Below are 20,009 nucleotides of genomic sequence, written 5' to 3' on the forward strand. Positions count from 1 at the left end.
GTGTGAAATGACAGTTCACTTTGATTTCATTTGCCCTGTTCTTCTTAATGAGGCTGAGCATCTTTCCCCACATTCCCAGACCATGAAATGACTGTTGATGTCTCTCCATTTTTAAATCTTTTGTTAAGCCAACACCTTTTTAGTGAGATTAATTATACTAAAATTGACCTATTTTCTAAGAATTTTAATAGACCATTTAAATTTCAAAGTGTCATTTAGCCTGTTAAGGCAATATTGTGTTATCATTTGAAATATACACATCAGTTTAGTGTCATTTAAATATATATTTTAAATATATGATTTAATAAGCATTTCAATTGTTATATTGCCATGAAGATAATTATGTAATCTGTGAATATTAGTACTATCATTTCATCTTTTCCAAGTTTTGTGTTATACTGCACAAGCAAGGATCTCACCACATATTAATAGATGCAATCATGAAGAGCATCCTTACCCTAGAGATTTTTAAGAGAATGCTTCCAACATTCCTCATTAAGAATGATGTTTGAAAGTTTAAGGCCAGTCTCAGCAACTTAGTGAGGCCCTAAATAACTTAGCAAGACCCTGTCTCAAAATTTTAAAAAAAGAAAAAGGGCTAGGGATGTAGCTCAGTGGTAGAGTGTGCTGGGTTCAATCCCCAGTATAAACAATAAATTAAAGATTCTTTCTATTCCTGCTTGCTAGAAGTTTGTTTTTGTTTGTTTTGATATATTGGGCGCCAACTCAGGGCCTCTAAACAAATGCTCTACCACTGAGCTACATCCCCAGCACTTTTTAATTTTACTTTGAGACAAGTCCTCACTAAGTAGCTGAGTCTGGTCTCAAACTTGTGATCCTTCTGCCTCAGGCTCCTGAGCAGCTGGGATTCCAAGTGTGCACCACTTTCAGTTTTATAGTCACAAATGGTCGCTGAGATGTATCAAATGGTCTTTCTGCAGCTCAAATGATCATATAATATTTTTCTCCTTTAATCTGTTAATGATGTAAATGTGATAAGTAATTATACCTATAGACTTTCTAATGCTAAACTACCCTCATATTTCTGGGATAAATACAATTCACTTGCACATGCCTGTGTGTGCATGCTCGTGCCCACACACACCACTGCTGGATCCAGCTCTACAAATACCCTTTAACTGAAAAGCAAGTGTCCCACTTAAATTCTCCTGCTCTTGCATTTGAGGCATCTTTTTGTCAATTTATCAGTATATTTAAGATTTTGAAAAAATAAATCTTATCTTTCATTTTTTACATTATTTCAGCAGAAAGTTCGGTTGGGTTATGTAGGCTCAATTTATTGTTAGAAAAATACAAGTTCAATTTCCCTTACTTTCTAGCAAACATTAAAAAGTCTGTCTTAATAATGATGGGTTATAGTGATAATTTAGGAGGGGCCTTTGAATTATTCATTCAACCATACTTTCAGAATCAAAATTTTCTATTTTTTATAATTTCTAGGTATTTATTATCTGGAACTATTCTTTTTCTATTGTTTCTCTAATAATTTATAAACTTGTTCCCTTTTAAAGACCAAATCCTTGTGCTATGATTACTTCTTTTTCATACCAATTTTCTCTTCTCCATAAGAATATTGGTTAGAATTTAAATTTTTTGCTTTTTCCTGCATTCTGTGGTGTAGGGGCTAGTTAGTTCAGTCCTGCATCTTGTACTAACTTGTCTGTCTAATTAATTTTTTCATTAGTCACTCCTAACAATTGGCATGGATTATCTCAGCAATTATTAATTTTCAATTTCTCTAAGGGAAGTACCAGCCCTTGAAGGGCAGACTCCTGCTGTTCACCAAGATATGTTCTCTCCTTCTTCCTTTGTTCTCATATAATAATAGCTATAGGTACATACAAAAAGACACATTTCTGAGTCTTTTGCAGTCATACATAACCAGGTGACCAAGGTTTTGCCAACGAAATACAAGGAAAATGGATGTGTGGCATTTCCAATGGTGGGTCTTAAGACATTGGACATGGCCCCTTTCCCCTGCTTGCCAACTGGGAGTCCCACGGGATAACCTTCCTTCAGCGAAACAGATGACAGTGATTTAGGCAGAGCAACAACATGGAAAGAAATTGAAGCCTGACATGACCATGTGGAGCAGGACTCCCCCACTATTCTGGACTATAACCAGAGAAATATACCTTATCCAAAAGCCACTGTGCCTCTGGGTTTGTTATGACAGCTCAGATTTCACACAAATACATTACACCCTTTTGTATGCTTTGAACTCTTGCCCACATATGCTGGTGAGAGTTCTCAGGATACAAAATCCTATATCAACACCATATCTACTCCAAGGAAAACCTGAGTTTTGAGACTGTACCCATTTCCTCTGCATGTGGGTTTTTTTCCTTGAAAAAATTTATTTATTCACTTACTTATGTTTGCCCTTCTCAGAATATTCCCAAAATGATTATAGAGGTAAAATCTGGTGAACTGCTTGGCTGTGGGTTTTCTCTTCTTATCCAGACTTCAGGATGGTTTCAGTGAATAAACAAACTGTTAATGTGAGTGCAATATATACATTTAAAAGTCAACCAGGCACAGTGGCACACACCTGTAATCCCAGTGGCTTGGGAGGCTGAGGAAGGAGGATTATAAGTTCAAAGCCAGCCTCAGCAAATTAGAAGACCCTAAGCAACTTAGCAAGACCCTGTCTCAAAATAAAATATAAAAAGGGCTGGGAATGTGGCTCAGTGGTTAAGCAGCCCTGGGCTCAAATCCCTAGTACCAATAAAATAAAATAAAATAAAGTAAAACAAAATGAAAGTTGTTTGGTTATAATGACCTTCAATATGGCTAAGTCAGCACTGTGCCTTTTTCTGATTTTGTTTTAGAGTTGTTTAGGAAATATTCTCCGGGTTGTACTTCACAGCGAGAAATATGTAGGGCATGTTGACTGATGGTGGCAGGTTAGAATCCAAGAGATAATAAAATGAACTGGATGCTCATTTTACCAATTTTAAAAAGTGGTAGAAAGCCATCTCTTACCAATAATGACAGTATGCCATAAATCAGCATACTCTCATGAAATATTAAGTAGATCAAACAAATTGAATGCACTTGTGGCAAAGAAATGGAAATACAAAAATTTTCATAGATGGGTAGGTGGTCAGGCTCAGAAAGCCTCCCAAGCCTGTGCCACTCCCATACCCACTTGTATTTTATTTCTTTGCTTTTATGTGCCAGAGAACACAGTCAAGAGCAGGGCTGAGGAACCAGCTGTCCTGGACACAGGTAAGCAGAAGCCATGTGATTACTAATCTTCTATCTTCAGCTTTTCTTCCTTTTCCTCTTCCCTGGGGTTGAGGTGGAAGGAAATAAAACCTGAACGTTTACTGATACAAAACGCTATGTGAGTCTATATTCTACTATGTCTGTTCTGGTTCTAATTCAGTAATTCAGGGTCAAATTGAAGGGCCTTGCCTTCCTCAGAATCTAAACTCTGTCCCTCAAATGCCCTTCATATTTGCATTTCCCATCATCACCACCCACCCCATGATCCAGATCAGAAGTGCTGCCATGTCCAGAGGCTGCCTCTTTCAGTTTAATTGAAACTGGACTATATGTTTTCAGTGTTTACTCCTTGAAGCTGGGGCCCTTAGTTTCATGTAGATGTTATCTTCTGTAATGTTATTTTTCTTTGTTCATTTTGGTGAGTGTTAAAATGGGTTGAGAAACATGGCTTTTTTTTTTTTTCCTTCTTGCCAGTTTTCTAGTCTTTTATCATGTTTTAAAGCCATTGAGTGAAAACTAAAGCCACAGTGTGCCTGCTGGCTGGAGCAGATCTGCCAAACTGAATCCAACTAGCGTCACCTGGAAGACTTATCTGCTCTTAAAAGACAAATCCCCTGGCCCCCCCACAACAACCAAATTTTTACTCAAACTTTTTATACAATAACTTAATTTTTTATTAAAAGTTAAGTTTTTTATGTTTATTAAAATAACACAATTGTTTTAGAAAACCTGGAAAATACAAATATGTATAAAAAAGATAATAATAATCCATAATTCTACTTCCAACCAGAGTTAATCATGCCATAAGTTTTAAACATTGAAACTTAAGGCTCACTCAAACTCCTAAAATCTAGTCATGGACTGTTGTCTTTCAAAGTATTCATGTCTTTTCCCATAGGAAATAAAATATAAACATTTGACATAAAAAATATACTCAATGTGGTTTCTTTACAAAGTAGTTTCCTACAAAATCTCCATTTTCCAAATTCCTCTGAGTTAGACTCTAATACAGACTATGGCACATTTATTAAAATAACAACAACAAGAGAACAAAACAAAGAAGGGCAGGGGCTCATCTCCAGACTCCCCCCCGACTCCTTATGCTACCAGGGGCAGGGTGCCCACTTTTCTTCCGTGCAGGTTTTTCAGTCTTAGGGGCTGTAGTAAGGCGGCGAGGGACAGCCTGGGAAGGTATCTGAGAGTTGGGGAAAAGAGAAGGGAAAGTCAGTGTCATATACTCCCAATCCCCCTACCCCACAGAGGAAAGGCATGGTGCACAGAGGGGGCCAGAAGCAATCACCAAAAGGAAAAGAAAGTCTATGTTCTAGCAAGTGAGAACTGGGATTGGAGGGGCTAGGCAATGGGGGACTGGAGCCAGCCAGGGAGTATGAAGAACTGAAGGAATTAGGCAACGAGAGCTCTCCTCTCCCCTGTCCCTGCTGGACTTTCCCTCACCTCTTTTCGGGGGATCTCACCCAAGCGGGAGTCTGTGTTTCTTCTGGGGATATTCTCCCCTCGGCCATCAGTCCTGCCATACAAATCAACAGTATGAAGATGCGGGAGCCATCCCCCCAACTGTACCCAACACTGGATGGAAGAAATACTCCCCAGTGCTGTCTCTCAAGAAGAAATGCCAAGCCAGGGGTGGGGGCACACACCTATAATCCCAGTGACTCAGGAGCCCGAGGCAGGAGGATCACAAGTTTGAGACCAGCCTCAGCAATTTAGTGAGGCCCTAAGCAACTTAGTGAGACCCTGTCTCAAAAAAAAAAAAATAAAAAGGGCTGGGGATGTGGCTCGATGGTTAAGTACCTCTGGGTTTAATCCCCAGTATTAAAAAAAAAAAAAAAAAAAAAAGAAAAAGAAAAAGAAAAAAAAAGAAGAAGAAATGCCAGGTGTGGTAATGCACAACCTGTACTCCCAGTGATTCATCAGGCAGAGGCGGCAGGATCGAAAGTTCAAGGCCAGCCTCAGTATCTTAGCAAGACCATCAGCAACTTAGAAAGACCCTGTCTCAAAATTATTTTTAAAAAATACATATATATGTTTACGTATTATATATTATACACATATATATAAATGACGGGGGATGTATCTCAGTGGTAGAATGCCCCTGGATTCAACCTCCAGTACCAAAAAATGAAATGTGAACAAATGCAATGAAGCTGGGAATTAAATTGGAGGGGACACTAGTGAAATCAAATAATAAATTATATTAGATCAGTAAAAAATCTAGGATTCTCAGTTTTGACCTGCAGGGAAAAGAAACGAAAACACTAAAGTACAGAGACAAGGGAAGAGGGTTTTATTGTTGTCCTATTTTCAGTAAAGAAAAATGTAGTAGAAAGGAAGAGATAAAATAAAGGTGCGAGCAGTGAGAGAAGACTTGTGGGCCTTTGTCTCATCCCTCACTTTCCTCCCCAGGAAGAGACAGAAGACTCTACTTAATGAACAATATCCACACTGCACTCAGCCCTGCCTGATCCATCTTCCCATGCAGATTCCATCCCCAAATCCCTCCTTCTCCCTCCCAGGCTGTACCCGCCGTGTTCCAGCCTCTTCAGATAGAGCAGCAGATCCTCAGCAGGCAGATCCCCCCAGCCCCGGGCCTGGTACAGTCGTAATAGCTGAGACACCTCCATCAGCTGGCTTGAGGAGCTGAGACCATCCGTACCTGAGAGACAAGTCAATGACTGACATAACCCTAGGGCGCCTCTCCTAGGCTTCATCCCATCTCCCTAGGAATTCACACCTGGGACCTTCTCTCCGTCTCTGGTAAAACATGAACAGCTTACCTCTTTCTGGGGAACCAGTGCTGGGACCACTGCCTTGTGAATGGGATGAAGGAAGCTCATGAACCCGGAAAAGACTAGATGCTGTGGCTAAGGGGACTTTAGTTTTATGGACAGGGGGTGGAAGGCGTGGTACTTGAGGGGCTTCCTCCCAAGATGGGACAGTCCGAGGACCTACAACAGGAAAGAGATCCAAGAACAGGGAATGGAGCCAAGAGCCAAGGAGTTTTACCACCTAGTAGCTCCTCAACATCCATGCTAAATCATTAACACCTACCTGTCCAGGTCCAGCCCCAACCTTCTTGAGGGCTGGAACTTACCAGACTTAGGGAGCAACAGGTCAACAGAGGGGTTCTCACTGTTCTGGGGTACTGTCTCCAAAAGCTGGGGGGACAAGACAGTAAGGTTCCCTAGGGGACTGATAAAAGAGGGAGATACTTAGCTACAGAGGGAAGCAGAAGCTGCTGAAGGAAGGGCTAAGGTCATTGGACTAAATTCCAGAAGAGAATTATGCACTGGGAATGAGATAGACTGGCAGAATATGGGACAAAGAATTGGCCCCCAAAACTGAAGAAAGCCAGAGTCCTCGATTTCAAGAGTAGGGAAAGGAAAGGGAGCAAATAAATAAGGCTCTCTGGGTGGACTCTCTTACCTGCTGCAAAAAATTCTTGAGGCCCTCCAGCTGAGAAGTAGGTGGAAGCCCTTGCTTTGGGAAGCCATCCCCATCTGATCCAGGATCTTCTTCAGGAAATGGCCGTTCTGCTGTGTGATCAGAATGGAAGGCCCCGAGGGAAGAGAAGGCCCCAGCTGTAAAATGAAATAGGCATGCATGGGTGCACGTGTGGGGTAAGGGGAAAGAGCCACTCCACAAATCAATTCACCAAATGCCTAAAAGAAAAGGGTTTATTAAACGTAAGGAGTACATCACAGCAAGAAGATGACAACAGAAGTTTAAAAGAGCCTGATGCATGCCTATAATTCCAGTGGCTCTGGAGGCTAAGGCAGGAGGATTGCGAGTTCAAAGCCAGCTTCAGCAAGCAAATCAGGGAGGCCCTATCGCTAAATAAAATACAAAAAAGGGCTGGGAATCTGGTTCAGTGGTTGAGTGCCCCAGAGTTCAATCCCTAGTACCAAAAAAAAAAAAAAAAAAAAAAAAGAAAGAAAGAAAGAAAGAAAAGAAAGAAAGAAAGAAAGAAAGAAAAGAAAAGAAATTTAAAAAGGGCTGGAGTGAAAAGGGTCAGAGGTGCCTGGGAGACAGCACAGCTGGATTCTAAGACACAAGTGTAGGCAGAAGAAGAAAGCTATGTGGCTCAAACTCTAAATAAAAACACCATCCTTAAAGAACACAAAGACTTACCAGACAAATTCTGTTGCTTCACCTGAATATGCCCCTAACCTTGTGTTACTGTTATTATTATTGATATATAATTTTAAAATTGTGATATAATTCATTCCTCTTCCTTTTTTTATATTTTTAGTTGTAAATGGACACAATACTTTATTTTCATGCGGTGCTAAGGGTCAAACCCAGGGTCTCACATGTGCTAGGCAAGTGCTCTAATACTGAGCCACAACCCCAGTTGTCATGTTTATATCATCCAGAATACCTCCATCCGCTGATGACCAAACCTGGGGTAGACACCCACATCCAAGGTCAGCTGATCCAATGGAGGGCTACTGATCCATCCCATGGCCTCTGTAATTAGGACCTAAGAAGCTGATGCCAATGTCTCTAAATGTCTAGAGCCTGGTTAGAGCCAGTGCCAAAGCTGGTCAACCCATGTGGAAGTCAAGGATAAGAGGAGTAAGACCCTTGAGTAATTTATAAGAGATTGTTAGTAAAGCAGGAAAAGGAACAAGTGTATAGGTGAGGCAGAGTCAAGAGACTATATAGGGACAGCTGCCTCAGTTTCAGACAACACCCTTATTCCCAATACTAGTTCTGTGTCTAGCTTCATCAAATTCCCACGAGATCTCCTTCCCTTTATCTGAATCAATGTAAGTGGGTTTCTGCTCCTTACAAGTTAGGATCACTAAATCATGTGTGAAACCAAATGTTCAAGTCCCAGTCAGAAAGAAAGTTAGGTAAGGGGGGCCATTCTATGCATGAAAAGAGAACCCCAGTGACTTCTCAGTTACCGGTAGGAGGAGTGAGATCTGGTTTGGGCTCCAGGGGCTGGAAGGAATGCTGGGTCTGGAAAGGTGGGCCCAGCAGGAGGCTAAGATCCGGGGAGGGGCTGCAGAGAACAGGAGGCACTCCAGGCAGCTCATCCCTTGCTTCCCTGCTCTGCTGCAACACTGGCTTCAGGGCCACGGCCACAGGAGGCATGGTCCACATCCTCTTCTCTACCTTCTCTGATTCTGGAGGGCCAGGACTGGAGGGTCTGGTCGGAGGTACCTGGCAAGGAGAAACAGAAAGAAGAATAAAAGCCCAGTGGGTTCAGAGACAAGACATGGTACAGACACTTGAATAAGATTACAAACTACTTCCTTAAAAGGAGATTGAGTAACATCTATTCGATTTTTATCAAAGTTTAAACTGTTTATTTTGAATCTTACAATTATTTCTACAAATTTTATAGATATAGTTATACAAAGACATATATTTTATTTTGATGATATTTACTATAACACTGTTTATAGAGGCAAAGTCCAAAAAAACGACTTCATGGTCATCAATAAGCACTTGGTTGAATAAAAAGTTATACGGCAGTAGACAGAAGGCAACCATTTGGAAAGTGGGGCAGGTTTGGGGTGGTAAGGGGAAGGAGGGGAGATGGTTGCTTCTCAGGAGGGGACCTGAGAGACTGAGGCACAGGTTAGGATGGAGATTACTTTTCACATTAACAGTTTGGATTTTCTTTAAAATCATGTGCATATGTTTACCTATTCCAAAAAATATTTTAGCTAATAATAAAAATTGCATAATTAATAAAAGGAAGTAGGAGATGCCAACATAAGAAGGGCTAAGGTGAAGACTCCACACTCTACTTCAGGACAGGACTTAGCAACAATTTTTAGTCCTTGCTCCCATAATTAATTCAGCTGTCATTCCATCATATGAGTACTGTATATTATTCATCACCTCTTGGTACTGGGAGAAGACAGTTATGCTCAATGGAATGGGGTCAGTCTGGTTTAGCTATAGCCATAAAAAAAAGGTTTATTTTGGTAAGACTTCTGGAAAAGTTCACAGATTTTTCCTCTCTGATATAGACCTTTCTTGTGACTTCCCTTGGGAGGAAGCTAGACTTCCATAGAAGGAATCTAGAACACAACTCTGAGAAGCTTAGCTCACAGGGCAATGCCTACCGGAGGGTTAGGAGGTGGGAGGGTGGTGCTGAGCAGGTGGCTGGCCTCGTCCCAGTGGGCCTGCAGCATGGCCTGGAGCCGCTCTACGAGCTCCACCCGCTGCTCCTCCAGCTGTTGGTTCCCACTCTGCAAGTCCCGCACCCGTGCTTGCTCCCTTGCCAGTCTGAAGAAAAGAGGGGAGGGTGACTCAGGGCTTCAAGAATGCAGATAATTCATATCCCAGGTCTATCTCCCCTTCTACAAAAAATTTTCCCTCAGCTCCCAGTTAACACCCTCTCCTTGTTCTATCTGAATGAAGAGCCAGAATAAAATGTCAGACATGGAAAGGTGATGCACCAATTCAGAAGATAGCAAATCTACTGAAGGACAGCTCTTTATCATTTCCACCCTGGGCTTTCCTCCCTGGGAAGGGGCTCAGGCCTAAAAGGGACACTCCAGAGACCAGTACCTGAGTTCATAGTCTTGAGCCACTTGCTGCTGCCGTTCCTCCCGTTCTGCCATTTCCACCTTGAACTGAGCCAACTGAGTAGCCAGTTCCTGCTGGTGCTGTCCACTGAGGTCCTGTAGCTGCTTCCTAGGAGAGCCAGGGTGACAAAAGAGGGATGAGACTGGAGACAGAGGTCATCGCTAAGAAAAAGACACAATGTGTGCAAGAGAGGGAGAGGTAAACAGTCAGTCAGGCAGCCTGGCCACAGCACAGAAATGGCATGGACAAAGCAAGAGGTCTGAAGATGAGTTCCCCAGAAACAGACACTACAGTGTGGATTCATGGAAACTGATTTATTTAAGAAGTGTTCCCAGGAAAAACCGATATGACAGTGAGGTGCAAACTCATGGAACAGCTCTTAGAAACAACACAGGTCATACCTCAGCACTGTCCCAACAAAGGAGTTAGACACTTTATAGTCCAGCCCCCTTCAGTTCTCAGTTAAGGACTTCTCCCTATAGGATGAAAGTCCCAGGACTCTGGCTCTCCATGAACACCTGATGGGAGAACTCTTAAGAGGACTGAGGTTCTGACCGAAGGGAGCAAAAACACACTGGGGCCGATGTTTGGAAAATGGCAAAGACCTCTGAGAGAACATGTGGGTAGAGCACTAACAATACCTGCTACAGCATACAGTAAGTCCCAGGTACCTGTGATGTTCCCTCAGAGAGGCTGCTTGCCGAAGGCTGCTCTCCTGAGCCTGCGCCAACCGCTCTGTCACCCGCTGTTCCAGCTGCACAGCCAGTTCTGACTCCATCTGAATTCGCTGGCTCTCATACCGGGCCTGTGATTCAGTGAAATAAAGTGGGATAATAGCTCAATTCTGTTGATATAATGTAGACAAAACCCAGTACCAAAACTCCCCTCACCTGTATAAGGGATGGAGAACAAGAATTTTACCATAGTAGTAAGAGGCTCTCTTTCCTTAAACTATGCATATCTTATATGTACACAAAAGCAAAAATGACTTTGGACAAAAGAAACATATTTTAACCCAAGGCAATATTAGAACAATCAAATCTATGATATACATCTGCGATAACATATATAGTACCCCTAGCTCAGTACCTGAAATCAGCCGGCACTCAATGTCAGCATCCCTTTCTTCATAAGCAGAGTCCATCTATAATTGCTATTTCCATTTTCTCACAATACATTCCTTCTTGGACTCACTGAAATTTGATTTTTGTTTGAGTACTTCACTGCAGAAAGCTTAATTCTAGATCCTACAGTGTTCATTTCTCAGTCTCTGTCACATGTAATCTTACTGCAACACCTGGCACCACAGGTCTATCCTTCCTTCTGCAAACTTTCTTCCTCAGCTTCCCTTATGCCACTTTCTCCTTGTTCTCGTTCTCTTTGAATCTCAGATGACTGCTCTGCCTCCCACTGCCTATAAAGGTGTCCTTCATCCTCTTCTACCATATGCTAACATTACAGTTGCTGATGATTTTATACAAACATGATAAACTGGCATTTAGGCCATATTTTTGCTACCATTTATATCTTAATGCTCCCTAAATCTCCCTCTTTTATTTTTATTTTTGGTGCTGGGGATGGAACCTAGAGCTTCATGCATGCATGAGTCATATACCCCCAGTTCTATAAATCTTTATTTAAGATTTAAGCCCATACACCAGTAACCTAATGATGATTTGGACACACCTCAGATAGAACATACCCCAAATTCAGCTCATTTAGGTGTTTCTCTTTCTTTTTTTCCCTTTTTTAACTAGGGATCGAACCCAGGGGCACTTTACCACTGAGCTACATCCCCAGTCCCTTTCATTTTTGATTTTGAGTTAAGGTCTCACTACATTGCTGAGGCTTGTCTTGAACTTGCAATCCTCCTGCCTCAGTCTCTCAAGTAGTTGGGATTATAGGTGTGCACCATGGTACCCAGCTCAGTGGACTGGTTTTTGCCCTCTTACCTTCTCTTCCTATTATATTTCTTGCCTTAGGTAAAGGCTCCTCTCCCTTCCAACATATACCTGAGTTATGTGAAACCTGGAGTCATCCTGGGCTCTTGATTTTTTACTCGCTACTGGTCATTCAATTCTACTTCTTAACTTGCTCTCAAAAACCCATCAATTTGCTCTTAACACAGTTTACACATAAAAAGAGATCCATAAAGGCCAAAATTCTAATTGAATGTAGAACAGAGTGTCCTGACTCCCAATTCAGTGTTCTTTGCTCTTCAATATAGTGCCTTCACTATGGGTGGAACAAGTCTCTTTCCAACCCTTTCCTCCATTCCAGGGATAAGCAAACTATAGCCCAATTCAGCCCTCCGCTCCCTGCTTTCGTAAATAAAGTTTTACTGGGACACAGTCATGTCACTTGTTTACATAACTGTCTACAGCTACTTTTATGGTATAACAGCAGAGTCCAGTGGTTACAACTGAGACCACACAACTGACAAAGCCAAAAATATTTATTTTCTGGCCCTTTACAGGACAAGTTTGCCAAATCTTATTCTATTACATGACAAGGGTCTGCCTAGTTTGATTTTAAGATTCAATGTACTACTAGCTAGGTGGAAAATATTTTTCCCAGTTTAATTATATCTTACAAACAATTTTGGGGTACTATTGTATTCCAGGTCATGAGCTATTCTGGGAATTTCAAAAGTAAATAAAGGAATCATTGCTGTCCTACGTCCCCAGTCTACTCCAGAGGAATTAATACAAGTTATTCAAGTAATCAGAGTTACACAGCAGACTGTTACTATTAGAATTAGGTCTCTGACCAAAGCTTTCACCAGCTCTTATAGTGACCGCTAGGTGTAGTGTCATCTCTTTTAAAATAACATTAAGTTTTGTTTGTTTTGTTGTTTTGGTACCAGGGACTGAACCCAGGGATGTTTTACCACTGAGCTATATCTCTAGAACTATCTATCTATCTATCTATCTATCTATCTATCTGAGACAGTGTCTTGCTAAGTTGCTGAGACTGGCCTTGAATTTGCAATCCTCCTGCCTCAGCCTCCCGAGTTCCCGAGATTAAGTGTCTGGCATTCCAAGGTATCTTAGGTAGATGTAAGTCTATTTAAGTCAGTTTTCTATAAAAATAACATTAGGTCAGTCTGATATTGTGGGAAACCACCACTCAGTAAAAAATGGTCCTTTTTAAAACAAATTTTTTAGTTGTAGTTGGATATAATACCTTTATTTTATTTATTCATGTGTGCTAAGGATTGAACCCAGTGCCTCACATGTGCCGGGCAAGCGCTCTATCACTGAGCCACAACCCCAGCCCTGGTCCTGTTTTTTGTTGTTGTTGTTGTTTGGGGGGTTTGTTTGTTTGTTTTTAACTTTTAGTTAATAGACACAATACCTTCATTTATTTTTATGTGGTGTTGAGGATCGAATTCAGTTGCCTCACACATGCTAGGCAAGCACTTTACCACTGAGCTATATCCCCAGTCCAGTCCTGTGTTTAATACAGAGTACTATTCATACTACCTAGAAACCACTGATGGAATGAATCCAAAATACCTGAAGTGGAATTTCTGCCATGACTACTGAGAGGTACTTTGCCTCAGACCTACTTCTCTCAACGAGAAAAATCCTCAAGAGCCCTTTGCTGCTGACCTGCACCAAGCTCATTTCCAGCTGCAGTGCATCTCTCTCTCTCCGAGCTGTATCTAGCTCCCCTTCCAGTCGCCGCATCTCAGACTGTACCAATGCCAATTGCTGCTGAGCCTCCCGGGCTGCCTGGGCCTCCCTCTGACTGTTCCCCTAAGAAAGAAAAATCAAATGTAAGAACAAACCTTGTGTCCTACCTCCTGGTTACCTCTACTCCTCAAATCATCTTCCCAATCCCTAAATAAAACCCAAGTTTCCTCTCTCTCTCCTCCTGTTTGTCTTATTTCCCATCCTTATTTAATGTTGCTTCCAGTCTTCCACATATTTGATACTCTCTGCCCTTCTTGCTGGCCCTACCCTCTCAAGCCTGCTTCCCATGTATAGCTCTTCACTTTCCATCTCTGTCTCTCATCTCTATTTATACCTCATATTCTGGCATCACAACCCATCCGATTAATTTCCCCTTCTGTTCCCATTCCCCAATTCTTCCAACTGCTGCTTTTACCTTCTCCTTCTCCAGCCGTGCCTGGCCTTCCTCCTGCAGTGCCTGGTAGCGTTCCTTAAACTGTTGCTCCTGCTGGGCCCAGGCCTGTCGCTCTTCTTCTAGGGCAACCTGAAGGGCATCCAGCTTTCGATGCTCACTGAGCTGCACAGCCCGAGCCTTGTCCAGCTCTTCCTGAAGGGTGCAGCACCGCTGCTGTTCAACCTCCAAGCTCAGAGTCAGACCTTGCCTCTCTTCTTCCTAAAGCCCCAGGAGAAAACCAAGATCCCTAGTAGGCCCCTAAGAGACCACTGACTTGGGTTGGGGATGTAGTACAGTTGGTAGAGTTTCTTGCCTCACATGCACAAGGCTCTGGTTTCAATCCCCAGCACCAGGAAGGAAAAAAAAAAAAAAAAAGACCATCAACTTGCCACTGCCACCCCCATACAAGGTATCCACTGAGAATCATGCCCATTAAAAGTATGACAGTTGACAAGGTCACAGGATTATAATATAGTAGATAAGAACTCCTGTCCCAGAGTTAGGTGGACCTGGATTCAAACCTCAGTCCGAATCATAGTTATAGCATTCATTTACTATGTATTCTTAAGCACATTATTATAATCCTGTAAGCTTGTCAACTATCACATTTTTAAGGTACATAATTCTGAGCAGGTACATTATCTGCAAAATGGAGATAATAACAAGGTATGCCTTGTAAGGATTAAAGGAAAAAAGAGTATATGAAGCATTTAGCACAGTAGCTGGCACATGATAAGTACTTAACACACAAGAATTATCACCATCATCATCAAAAGGAAAGCCACAAAGATTAGAAAAGTCCAGACTCAAGTCAGGAACTAGCCAAACAAGAGCCACCATCAGTATTGTCGGATGTGGCCTAAGACGACAAGTGCCAGCCTATCTGTAGTATGTGTTGCACAAGTGACAAGTTCCAAACACGGCCATTAACTCATATGGGCAATCAATTGATCACTTTAGTGCTAAGAAATCTGAGTGAATCTCATCCCATACCCTTTTTGGCTACGCCCAGAGTTCCAAAATTAGCCTGAACAAAATCACCTAGAAAATTTCCGAAAATGTTCCAATTCATCAACCCACTGTATAACTACTGAAGCAAAATCTCTGGGGATGGGTCCCTGAAATCTATATTTTAAAACAGTTCCCCAGATGTGGCTCAGTGGTTGAGTGCCCCTGAGTTCAATCCCTGGTAGGCAGGCGCCTACCCACCCCACCAAAAAACCAATTCCCTAGATGATTCTAATGAGGACATGTGCAGCATCTCTCAAACTTCCTTGGTGGCAGAGCCTTTTTTGGTAGACTATCTAGCAAAACTAGTATTCAGGGAACACATCTTGGGCAACACCACCCACCGTGGTGCAACTCAAATTATAAACTCCTATAATCCACCAATAGCCGATAGCATTCTAGAAGGAACAATCGTCACTGGAATTACCCCAGCCCAGTCTTCTCACCAGTGCCTCTCTTTCCCGTTGCTGCAGTCTGGCACCTTCCTGCTCACGATTCAGGGCCTCCAAGGCCTCAGAAAGACTTTGTTCCAGGCGGGTTACTGTCTTTCAGGGAGAGAGAAATACAGGAGAGAGGAAATGAGGAAAATCACTCTACACTATGCTTCAAAAATCATTAACAATGTAAACTTGAAAATCTAGCATTAACTAAGTGATATGAGGGCCAAAGAGGAGACTACATGGTATGGGGAAAACAGGGAAGTCAACTATGATGCAAATCTGATAGCAGAAACAATGAAGGGAGAAGAGAGGGCAAGAAAAACTGTCAGAGCAGCACTGCAAGACAAAGGTGGATCTGTTGGGAACCTTAATTCCAAAGCTGTTTCTTTCCATCTAGAATTTGTGACTTAAGTTATAACACCATATGACCCAGGCCACCCACCTCCTGCTGCTTGCTTCTGGTGAGTTCTGCTGCCTGGCGTTCCTCTTGAAGTCCTCGAAGCACTTCTGTCCGCTCTGCCTCATGCCGGTTCCAGCCCTCCACTACACGGGCCAGGGTCTTGTGAAAGACAAGTAAGACAGAATTTCAAAATAACTTTTTTGTCCTCTTTCTACCCACAGGGGCAAGGTCAACAGCCATCTCATCCCAGTAGTCAGTAAACCCACCCCTCATCCCAGCTCTTGGCATGCACAAAGAAACAAACCCCAAACTCTCTTAATTACTGTTCTTAATGATTTCCATGGACGTACCCACCCCCTTTTGCTACCCTGGCACCTTGTCCAGTTGCTCAATCATGATATCTTTCTTGCGGTCAGCAGCCACAGCCACCGCTAACTGTTGCTGTAGCTCTAGCACTCGGGTCTGTAGGCTCTGAATGTGGCGCTCACAATGCTGGGGAGGAGAGTGAAGAGTCTGGGTATTGCTCATCTTTAGTCTGACCATAGCACCAAACTTTCTAGCTCCTCTACAGGGAAATGGCGCTCACAATGCTGGGGAGGAGAGTGAAGAGTCTGGGTATTGCTCATCTTTAGTCTGACCATAGCACCAAACTTTCTAGCTCCTCTACAGGGACAGGGAGCCTGGGTACCAAGAACAAAATAGGTTTGGAGAGGGAGGACCAGTAATTCTGGAATAGGAACCTTGAGGCTTAAGACTTCCAACACCTTCCAGGTTCTTCCCTTTTCCAGATCTCCTGAGAAAAATTTCCATAAACCTTTTGGCAGAGGTATAGTAGCCCACACTATAAAGCATAGTAATTTACTGCCTTAAGGGGCTCATCAGATGTAATGATTAAACATAACAAGGATAGCTGGGCATGGCGGCACATGCCTAGAATCCCAGCAACTTAGAAGGCTGAGGCAGGAGGATTTTTAGTTTGAGGTTAGCCTCAGCAATATAGCAAGGCCCTCAGCCATTTAGTGAGACCCTGTCTCAAAATATATTAAAAAAAAAATTTTAAGGGCTGGGAATGAAGCTCAGTGGTAAAGTGCTCCTGTGTTAAACCCCTAGTACCAAAAAAAAAAAAAAAAAAAAAAAAAAAGAAGCCTTTATATCTCACCTTGCGACGGGTATGCTCTGAGTCCAGTGCATCTCTCAGTCCCTGAAAATCTGGGGGATTGAGTGGAGGCCCTGGTCGAAGGCTCGTATATCGAGGAAACAACTCCTCGAGGCCCTGGGCTGAGCTGGATGGAGATAAGTCCTGCAGGGGCCGGGTACTGAGCAAATCAGATAGAGAATGTTAGGGTTGGAAATGCCTTTGAGATCCAATAGTCCTACAATGATAATTTATAAATGAGGAAACTGAGACCCAGAAAGGGCAAGAGGCTTGCCTGAAGTCATAAAGCTAGATAGTGCCAGAGCCATAAATACCAAGCTCATTAGCCTGTGATTCACTCTACAATGCTTCTTTCTCCATACCACACTCTCTGCAATAACCATCTCAGCATAAACATGCCAACTCTTTTGGGAGAAGAAGGGCTGATGTTAAGAGAAAGTCTGACAGTAGGTTCCAGAAGGAATAAAGGAAGGCGGGGACAAAAGTAGGAGAGAAAATATAAAAACTGAAAGCTTAATGACTACTTTCCTAAGAAGTCCAAAAGCAGTCAGGAGAGTACTAAGAAGTAGAACACATGGATTCTAAGTAAACACACAAGCCAGGAGGACCCCACTCACTTGAGTAAGGTAGCTGTGCTGTCACTGTCAAAGGAGTCCTCATCCCGTCTCTCTGAGCCAGCACCTGGAATGAGGGGATCCCCTGTACACAACCCAAGGGGACCACACAGCCAGGGTCAGATAAGGATAAGAACAGTAACTATGTGAAGAAGATGAGAGGAGAGGGACTTCCTTACTACTGCCACTCTCCACCCTCTCCCACAAAGAACAGGTGACTTTACTACTAAAATCTCTTGTCTCAGAGGTCTAGGATTTCATCTAACACTTCCTCTCTCTACTTTCTCCCACCTCTCACATCTAGGCTGTCCTTCAGAGCTGTAAGGAAGGGATTTACTCACGATAGACTGCATCACGTGAGGTTTGGAGCATGGTCTGCAGCTGACCTCGAACACTTTCCATCTCGAAGATATGCTTAGAACCATCCTAGAAAAAAAGACCCATGGAAACACAACCTTATAATCTACATTCTACCTACTGTCAGGGTAAAATTTTTACTCCAGCACCAGGGAAAGCCAGAAAAGTGAAACCAACCCATAAGGGATGTCTTAACCTTGAATCAGAAACCCAAAGGCCTATAGAAACCAGGAAGATAGTGCAAATGAATAAAGTGGGTACATGTTAAGACAAAGGTGGTAGAAATTCTTACCAACTAAAGAGCAAATGTCCTGTCTAAAAGCCATGTAGTCCATGGCTATCAGAGCTCAAATTCTAGAAGTCCTAACCAGTTCGTACATTGATTATGACATCTTTTCTGTCCAACACAAATACCTATTTTCTCTGTAACATGTATAATTGATTAAACTATGATTCAGGGATTTATCTGCCAAATTTCAATCCATACAATCAAAACAGTACTGAGCTGGAAGGATCTTAGTATATTTTCTGCTATTCTTAAGTCCCCAGTTCCCTCTTGGGACCAAGAAACCCCACTCCTAACGCGCAGGTCCTAGTTATAGGACAACAACCTACCCCACAGAGTGCATGTCTCTGATTTAAAAAATTTTTTAAAATGGGGAGTTTTTCATAATTTCCCAAATTATGTGTTCCAGATCATTGCCTGCCTCATAAACATTTGTTCCCAGGAAGAAGCATGACTGAATAAAGTGAAAAGAAAATTGAAATTCAATCAGCAAAGCTAACTTGCAATCCCAACTCTGGTGTCTAGTACCTTAGAGGTTCCCAAGACACACCTCCTCACCTTTTTCTTCAAGTTGTTCTCCAATCCCAGGGACAAGTTGTGACTCAGTTCTTGGGCCAAACCATCTAAGGCCTCATGAGGAGGTGAGGAAGTGGAGGCTAAATACAGCTGGGCTCGGGCTGTGGCCTCTGCCTGGCGGCTGAGGTGCAAAGAAGCATAGAGTTGGGAGGTCACCTCAGAGGACACTTGGTTCAGCCCAGGCGGTTCTGACGAATCACTTAGGAGATCCTCAGGCCGGAGAGGGGAACTGGGTCTGGTAGCTGACGTTGCCATAAGTATAGGTAAGAAACAAGTGGAGACGATAGAAAGCTGGAAGCTCCGGGTTCAGCTTTGAGAGAGTCCAGTGGGAAAACTTCCTTGGAGAAGTAAGATTTGGGAGAAGGGAGGAAGACTCCTTGGTGGATCCTGGTTGAATAAGGGTTTCAAGGCTTCCTGGTTGGATGAAGGGTTTCCACCAGTTCTAGAGGCCATGGAGTGGGTAAAGGCACTCTTTCCCCAGTTCCTGGGGATGGTGCAAAAGGAGGGTGCAGCACAGAGGAGGTAAGGACCTAAGACCTACTGTGAGGCAACAGCACCACTGCAGCGCCTCTTCACAGCTAGACTGCTGGAAGCTGTAGATCAGTTTCGGCACAGGTGTCTCTGGTGAACTGAACTCTCAATTCTCACACCCAGAACGGGCAAACTGAAACGGACCCCAAAATAATAGGGCCCAATGTCTGTCCCTCAACTGGTTCCGGTCTCTCCCTTTGCCTGTCCCCGCCCACTTCACCTGTTCTACCAGGGTCAATTCCCATGTAGATCCCCTCCAATCCCTCCTAGAAAGAAGGTCAAAGCGAGGATTTCTAGAATCCCTCCCTTACACCCCAAAAAAACCTTGTGAACCTTCAGTCACAGCCTCAAACGTCCCTAAAAAGTACGCCGCACTCAAGCTTAGCTTGAGTTCCTTTACCGCGACCACCCGGTTCCGACCACTCTCCGCAATTCCAGTCCTCAGCCCCCAACCTGCCAAGGTGGAGAAGAGATTGCACCCCTCCCTTAAAACTGAACTGGAGAAGACTAAGGTCTCCCGCCTTAGCGCGATCCTCTACGCTCAAAACCGTTGGCAACCTCCCGCCGCCGCCCCGCCTCTTGCCTCGATGACGTCACCCGACCACGAGACCACGCTCGCAAAGGCTCACTCTGCTTTTGAAGCCAGGGAAGCTGAGCGCGCGTGCGCAAGCCGGGCGCCACGGATTGG

General features: G+C 43.2%; 1 protein-coding gene across 6 annotated transcripts; it reads right to left on the reverse strand.

Annotated features, from left to right (window-relative positions):
* Nucleotides 1-3,926: 3,926 nt before the first annotated feature.
* On the reverse strand, nt 3,927-19,984 carry Cntrob (centrobin, centriole duplication and spindle assembly protein). 6 transcript variants are annotated; one of them, XM_047546983.1, is made up of 19 exons: nt 18,773-19,982; nt 17,913-17,997; nt 17,575-17,656; nt 16,961-17,117; nt 16,177-16,293; nt 15,844-15,960; nt 15,408-15,506; nt 13,936-14,172; nt 13,437-13,583; nt 10,494-10,627; nt 9,805-9,930; nt 9,357-9,519; nt 8,184-8,442; nt 6,697-6,851; nt 6,365-6,428; nt 6,048-6,218; nt 5,794-5,926; nt 4,728-4,780; nt 3,927-4,447 (listed from the first exon to the last, which is right to left on the reverse strand). In XM_047546983.1, the coding sequence occupies exons 1-19, from the start codon at nt 19,043-19,045 to the stop codon at nt 4,404-4,406; spliced, it is 2,616 nt and encodes an 871-aa protein (XP_047402939.1). In that variant the 5' UTR covers nt 19,046-19,982; the 3' UTR covers nt 3,927-4,403. The 6 variants fall into 6 exon arrangements, 5 of the variants coding, with proteins under 5 accessions (XP_047402939.1, XP_047402938.1, XP_047402936.1 ...); XM_047546982.1 differs by having other exon boundaries at nt 4,708-4,780; nt 17,575-17,638; nt 18,773-19,979; XM_047546980.1 differs by having other exon boundaries at nt 4,708-4,780; nt 18,773-19,978.
* Nucleotides 19,985-20,009: the final 25 nt, after the last annotated feature.

This window comes from Sciurus carolinensis, chromosome 3, assembly GCF_902686445.1.
Source record: "Sciurus carolinensis chromosome 3, mSciCar1.2, whole genome shotgun sequence".
Classification (NCBI taxonomy): Eukaryota; Metazoa; Chordata; class Mammalia; order Rodentia; family Sciuridae; genus Sciurus; species Sciurus carolinensis.

Bases quoted from the DNA above. Each gene is read 5' to 3' on its own strand.
- Cntrob (XM_047546980.1), bottom strand. From the start codon at position 19,045: ATGGCAACGTCAGCTACCAGACCCAGTTCCCCTCTCCGGCCTGAGGAT. The intron at 17,657-17,912 runs GTGAGTAAATCC...GGTTGTGTACAG, and splicing joins CTCACGTGATGCAGTCTATC to GGGATCCCCTCATTCCAGGT. The intron at 4,448-4,707 runs GTGAGGGAAAGT...CCCAACTCTCAG, and splicing joins GTGAGATCCCCCGAAAAGAG to ATACCTTCCCAGGCTGTCCC.